The 7,673-nt window shown below is 33.6% G+C and overlaps 1 protein-coding gene across 8 annotated transcripts in view; it reads left to right on the forward strand.

Moving 5' to 3' along the window:
• Positions 1-4,074, forward strand: part of DGKB (diacylglycerol kinase beta) — a 331,269-nt gene extending 327,195 nt beyond the window's left edge. For all 8 annotated transcript variants that reach the window (XM_062605129.1, XM_062605131.1, XM_062605132.1 and 5 more), the window contains one exon: positions 3,926-4,074. In XM_062605129.1, coding sequence (XP_062461113.1) covers positions 3,926-4,033 — 108 coding nt within the window. In that variant the 3' untranslated portion in view covers positions 4,034-4,074. The remainder of the gene's footprint in view (positions 1-3,925) is intronic.
• The last annotated feature ends 3,599 nt before the right edge of the window (positions 4,075-7,673 follow it).

Raw genomic sequence — 7,673 nt, forward strand, 5'->3', positions numbered from 1 at the left:
TTTTTATTTCTGTTTTCAGTTTTCTACTTTCATTTAGCGTTGTAGTTAGTACCTAGTTTTATGTCCCTGTGTTCTCTGTTAATAGTAAGTATTTAGGAATTCTGTGAAGTCAGGAACATGAATGTAAATGGCACATATAGCAGAAAGGAGCATGAAGGCAAAATTGACTGACGTAAAAGATATATTTATCACACTAAAACTGTTGATGCTCACTGCATTCATTTAGGGGATGCATTGTATTAATGTGGCTTCAAGGCATGTTTTGAAACTCTGACCTGCTCCTGAAACAAATAAATGTCTGGTTTATACATTTATACATATCTTCATTATCACAAATTCAGGTTTCTGCTTCATAAAAAAAAATGCTGTCAACAAATAGGGAGCCATTACCATCTCATCTTTTAAGAATTATGTTCCTTTTTAATTGGATCTTGTGTTCCTTCCCATGAATACATCATTGGGCACACTTTCTAATACTGGAAAAGTGGTTTTGAAATTGCAAATGCAGTATTATTGTGCCAAACCTGTTTACTAAGTATACTAGTCCTTTACATTTCTGTGAACATGAAGTCATAGGATAAGATCTTGGCTTCCATTAGTGAATGAGGGTTTTGTTACTGGCTTCAACAGTTTGAGTTTAGCCTAAAACATTGTGTATCAGGCTTACAACAAAAATCCACGATATCTTAGCAACTCAGGTGGCTATTTACTTTCTCCAAAACTGGAGTTTCGTTATTTCATTTTACCTTTTTTTTTTTTTAATAAAAATTTGTGCCAAATATGCCAAATAGAAGCGTTTTTTTCCCCAGCTGCACTTCCCCTAACTTATGTTTAAAATATCCTCCATATTTTCTATAAGTTATAATGTTTTTAATAAAAGTAAGTGATCTCAAAAATCATTTTTCAGAATTCCACAGTAATTTGTATTAGTATGCTTCTCAGGGTGTCATCAGTTTCTAAAATTACGTTAGGTTAAGTGATTGAGCTTTGAGGATTTTTTGTCTGAGCAATCTCTTTTTCTTGTATGTGTGTAAATCACATTCACCTAGGACAAAAGAAAAGCAAAAAAAAAAAAAAAAGATGGCTCTTATTTAAGGCTTTTATAATTGTGCTTCTGAAAAAAAGACATGAGGTTGCTTGCTGAATGAAAGAGAAACTGAATGGTAAGAATTAGTCTTTAGACATGCCATGTGCCTGCACACAGAATCTCTATATAGCTGTAAGTGATTTCTTCCTTTTTAACTAAACTAAATCTTGGTTGCTTGTAAGTAAAGATTTCTCTCCTTTTTCTTTGGTCAATTGCAGTCTCCCATATAGCACTTTTGGTGTTCAGTTCTACTTTGATCTACAACATTATTTTTCCTTCTGAGGCTCTTAGTGTGCCTTCGTAGTTCAAAGTGTCTTGAGCATCACTTGTGGGCCAGACATACATCACTAACTCTGGCAATGCTGCCAGTATTAAAACAGAAGCAGAAGTGAGTGTCCAGAGCAGAAATGAAGTACCTGAGAGTCTTGAGAAAGGCAAAATTAACCTATTTCAGGCAAGGTACTGCAGTGGTCCAGAGTGTATTACAAACATACATTCTCTCTTTTTATCAACCAAATATAAGATTTATTTCTAATGTTTTACTATTATTATTATTTTTAGTAGGAACCAGTGGTTATCATTATTAACCAATGCCATGTTAATATACACTATTGTGCATAAGTAGAAAAAAATACTTTAATTTTACTCTTTATTTTTGTATTTTCATAATGTAAAATATGTTTTACACCACTGGAATTGAGCCAGTTTATAATCGTTGAAAATATGTCTTGGAGGAATGCATATGGGGCTCCATCCCCATGCATATCATGGGTTAATCATATTCAGGCATCTTAGGTGATCTCAGCTGATAGGATACAACATACTGAAGAGGTCATGGTCTCTGAAACAGATGGCTCAAGCCAAAAAAGACCTTTGCAAATGATAAACATTTTCTCAATATGTAATTGCATTCACCCTTGGCAGCATTGAACAGCCCCAGTCCAACATGCAATCTGTATGGGGTGTCAGGATTACTTCACCTCTTCATATTAAAGCCATCTTTTGAGCTTTGTTCTTTTATTCACATTAAGATGAAATTACTATGATTTGCCTCTGAAAGGAAACTGAGGCCATTCCTACTGCTGCATCACGGCCAAATCTTGCAGTAAGCTGATCCCTAATGACTCTCAAAACTTCAGTCACAGCAGCTGTAGATTACTTCATATATTGATCCTCAGGATCTGGTTGATGTCATCACTGTTCCTGAGCCCCAAAATATGTCTTATGAAGCATGTAAAGTTACAAAGATTCTTGAGGTGATTTTCCAGGACTAGATCATCAGCTGTTAGAAAGTGATATCAATGGAATAATTCCAGTTTACCCCAACGACAGATTTGGCTTCCAAAGCGGTGCCTGAAGCAGAATTTCTTGTGAAAAAATATGTTGATGCCTGTCTTTGAAAGCAAGTGTTATTATCCATGTGAAATTAATCTAGGTTTCCAAAAAAACTCCGTATGCTAAATTTGATACTAATGAACAGTGTTGACAAGAAGAGGTCACGTATGAAATTTGAGACTAATGAGCTAAGGTGGCATGAAAATGAGCATTTGGAGAGTAAAGTAAAGGCTCTAATAGAGTTAAACCAACCCATTCATTCTGTTGAGATTTTTATGTTTCTGTCTCTTTATATTGTAAAGTAAATTTCCACCCCGAGAAATGTCCTGATCTATATTTTAATGAGCCTCTCCACGTGACATACATTTTTTGTTTCATTACTATTAGTGAATGACAAGTGAAGGATATTCATTTTAGCTTGAAAATGTCAGGTATGCACTTTAAGAGATATATTTTTCCAGTTTTTAATGAGGTGGTGTTTCTTTTTGAAAGAAATACCCATCTCTGATGTGGGTACTATGCAAGTGACAACTGATATTTAATAAGTGATGGTTCTTGTATTAGTCGTAGTTCACTAAAGAAAATGTCTCGGATTGCTTTTGAAAAACTCTCAGCGTCACTAGCCCAAAGGCAAGATGTGACCTTTTTATTACATAATGAGAATCATTTATTATCTTACAATGTATCTTAAAGTCACAGACAAAATGCCACTTTGATAATTGCTTTCAATTAGCTTTGAGCATAGCATACATTCATAAAATGTCTTCTCTAATTTAGACTTGAATTAGAGAAAATTGCAGACATAATCTACTTTAAGGTTGTCTCATTTAAGGTGATTCGTAGTTTTATATGAAAGAAATCAAAACGGGTGGCTTTAGAGGAGTCTTACAAAGTGTTTTAAATAGTCTTTTGAATATTTGAGTCTATTCTATTAACAATTAATTAACAAATTAGAATGCTAGTTCATTTTTTGACCTTTTTTGTGTATTAACTTTTAACTTTTGTTCGTACTGGTTATTTTGAAATTAACTAGTGTCCTGTATTAAAAGCGAAGTACAGCTTGATTAGATGTATAAAGAAAGAATACAAAGAAATAGCTGGTATCTTAATAATGGGCAACTGCTTAGTCTGTCAGCATGTTGTATGTCCTTTCCAACTTTTAAATTCTTATTCATCTTGTAGATACATAAAATATTCAACTGCAAGCAATAAATCCCACACTCAAAATGTTAAGATCACATGTTTTTTATTACATGTATTTTATTACATAGTTTTTTTTAATATTGATTGCATGTATAATTTAAAGTATTTGTGGAAACAGTGATTACATGTAGATTGGTTTATTGCATATGTAACATCATTCATGAAAAATACAGGTATTTTCTTCTTTGATTAAATGAAGAAACTTTGGAAGTCACAGATAAAAGATGATTCAGGCATCTAAGAAACTTGGAATTGAACTAGCTCAGGGGATAACTGTGCTTCTCTTCTTTCTTCCCCCAGATAAAAATTACTCACAAGAACCAAGCCCCGATGTTGATGGGACCTCCTCCAAAAACCGGTCTTTTCTCTTCTATCATCAAAAGAACAAGGAACCACAGCAAGGAATAAGCCTGCGTAGTTTAGATTTTAGGGAAAAAAAACAAAAAACAAACAAACAAAAAAAAAAACCTAGCTTTGTTGAGCTTTGGAATATTTATGCTGGAAATCTTTCAAGTATTTTAGAATATCTTCTACTTGCGAAATCATGGATTTTGTTTCAACAGTTTCTGTATCTGAGCTAATGTAAAACTATGCTACTAGAAAAAAATATCGTCACAGTTTTGTAGGCATTTTGCATGATGAAAGCAGATGTTTACATAAAGTGATACAGCATATTTTTTGTTGCATGCATTACCATTTACTAATCTATGGGCTAATTATGCCATGGAATTTGGGAAGAGAATGCCATGGGTAATTTGATTTTCTGTCTTTTCCATTTCAGTTTTTCTACTACAATGATCATATGCCATAGGTTCAATAGTATTCATTGAATCAAACATGTTCACATCAATAACCAACTGGACCTGTTTCAGAGTGAAGTTTATTACAGGTCTCATTAACCTGTACTTTTAGTTTATGATTTCTTTCTACCCTGAGAATATTTTTATTTCAGCTAAGCATTAAATTCTTATGTCTAATTCTGACAACTCCTATGTATGGGAGTAACTTTACCTGCTGAAAACATCTGACAACGTGTGCAGTATTCAAATGATCATGATGACTCTGGTGTAAGTTTTTCCAAGATTGGAAGTCAGTGAAAGTTTGAGCAAAAGCTGTAAGGCGGAGGAAAGCCTGCTAAGAGTGAAGATGATAATACTTGCAAAGCTAGCTATCAGTGTTGTTTGTTGAAACACTAGTTATTTTAATGAGTAAACTTCTCTGTAACATGGCAAACTTTAAATCCTTCTGCGTATTGACTGATAGCATAGTGCGTATGCACAGAAATAACCAAAGCTCATGCCTAATAAAGTGCATTTCCCACCAAAGATTTAGTGAAGGATGCTTCAGAGAAATGGGTTAATGCATAATTTATCAAGCGCACTGGAGTAGACTCACTTCTGAAAATTTACAGTTCTTTTGATTACATTGGCCGTGTCCAGACAAATGTTGGGGTAGGAAAAAACATTAAATTAATTGCAAGTAAACACTTTTCATTTGTTTCCTAAGTTGATAGACATAGACACGTACTCTAAATATTGAAAAATTAAACTTATATCTAATTTTGTTTCACTATTATTTATAAATTTGTCATCCATGATTTACTTATCCCCTAAATTAACTTCTTAAGGAAAGGAGAAACTGTTTTCTATTACCCTTTTGTAGTCTGTTGTCTGAAATCAAAACATTTCTTGTTGTAAATTTTAAGGAGGCAGTTGCTCAGGTTTTTACTTTGTTAGCCCTCAGAGAGACTTCCTAACAGCTTAGAAATCATAATACAGGGATTTGTCCGAGGTTTGCACAGCACTGTCTAATGTTGAAGGGAAGTCCAAGAATGGCAACTTTTTTCAGTGTTGCATATAAACAGTCTCAATGAAAACTTTTTGTGCAGTCTTAACACTGTCCTTTGTTCAGAATGAGCTGCTTCTCAGCTCTGCATGTCTTAATTTCTCAGAGATTTCATCAAAAAACAAGGAAAAAAGAAAACCTTGCTTGAAATGCATGATTTCCCATTTTTATCTAGACTTTAAAATGTTAATGATTTGTTAAATCTATTTTTCTATTGATTCATTCATCCAGTAAAAAACCAGTACTTGATCATTCTGTAGTTCACAGTACTGTGCATGTATTTAAATAAAGTTACTATCATCTGTTCCTCAGTACAAGTATTCAACAGAGTCCTAATTTATATAATGGACACTGAAATGAAAGTCAGTATATAGTTGGTAAAGATTGTCTTTGAAATATACAGTCTGTGTTCTGTAACCATTAGAAGGTAAATACCAATTAATGTTATGTTCAGCATTAGGTAGAAAAATACGAGGCCAATTATTTGGTAAAATTAAGATCTTGTAATTCCCCATTCTTCGGTCCAGTGGGGATGACAAGTACAGTTACCATAGAGGTAAACCAATATTTTTCCTGTGCATTGCAAACACACACACACACATAGAAGCATTTGGTGCACTTCTTAACTGCAAACATACATATGTATAGAGCAAAAGATATTTGAAAAAAAAAAAAAAACAAACAAAAAAGTACTTGCTGACATAATACTACATAAAGTGTATATTTGTTTTATGAAATTATGGTTACAGGTGTTAAATATTTTCATGTAATGGCATAGGATTTTCTACCAATGCTCTAAACTTTTTGTGGCAAAAAATGTGTTTAACAATAATTATAATGTGCTCTCTATGATTATCTCTTGACCACTGTAACTCTGAAAGCAAATAAAATTACACGAGCTATTATTTAATAATATATGTAATTTTAACTGTGCTAGTCTGTGATAGGAAATAGTTCACAACAGTTTTTCATACAAAGAAGGATAGATGGGTTCATCTAATCGCAATTGTATACAGGTATGACTAGACATGTAATAGGTAAAGCAGATCTGTTGGTTAGTATGTATCAAGTTCTCACTGTAGCAAAAATATAATGGAGCAGCTATTTTACTGCATTGGTTCTTATAGCAGTGGCAGTCTGTCTTCCTATTAATCCTGTTTGGTTTGGGGTTTTTTTAGCATGGCCTTTAATAAATTAAAGCCACGATTAGATTAAAAGTGTTGATGATGAAAATAAAATCTTAGAATACATAAGATATAGTATGAAAAGAAAATGTTTGATTTAATGAAAGAACTTCAGAGGGGGTTCCGTCTTTCACTTCAGTATTAACATGATGAAATTATACGTTGGTGTATGAAGTGAAACAAAGAATGTGTCTTCATACAGTTGACACTGATGCGCTCTCCTTACGTTGACTGGAGTGGTAGCTGTAAACCTTCCACTGTTTACAACAAAGCATTCTTTAAGGCCTCATTAATGATGTTTACAATATAAAAGGAAATGTAGGAATTATATCTGACACTAGATTTGCGAATTTTTCATATCCCTACTCGAGTGTTGCAGCTGGGCAATGTGCTGAGGAAAGAACATGACGTCTCAGGAAGAAACCTTAAGTTCTGAAATTGGTCAGCATCACTCTGACTTTGCATGAGTTCCTGTTAAAAGGAGGTAGAAGCAGAATTTCTGGCAGAGACAAATACAGAATTACTGTTTCCAGTACTTGCAAGATATTTGTATGCATGTCATCATGATTATTTAAAGCTAGGGGTTTAGACCTCGTGATTTAGGCTTACTGGTGTGTTGTACGTGTATGTGCATGCTAGATCAGATAATGTGCTGATATTCTAGGACTTTGATGAGCTAGGAAGCACTTGATTTGTGAAGCAGAAGTAGACGTTCTATAACATTTCCTCACTCTTATTAACTCTGTAGTATTGCATGTGAATCACAACAATGATTAGCTAATATCCAAAACTATTTAAGGCAAATAAAGTCAGACTTCAACGTGTTTCAAAATATCAGTGTAAGAAGTCAAAGAATGCGTGGGTTAGATATTATTATTGGAAGAAAGGGAAAAAAATACTTTATTTTTTTTTTAATGTCTGGGTTAATATTTGTTAGCCAAGACTGTAGCTTTTCAATGATTATTAGTGATTTAGGGTGCTGACACTGTTCTGTTACTTGGTGCCTTCAACCCCAGCTG

Source organism: Pezoporus occidentalis, unplaced genomic scaffold, assembly GCF_034315485.1.
Source record: "Pezoporus occidentalis ecotype Australia unplaced genomic scaffold, CSIRO_AGI_Poc_V1 ctg9, whole genome shotgun sequence".
In the NCBI taxonomy this organism is placed as follows: domain Eukaryota; kingdom Metazoa; phylum Chordata; class Aves; order Psittaciformes; family Psittacidae; genus Pezoporus; species Pezoporus occidentalis.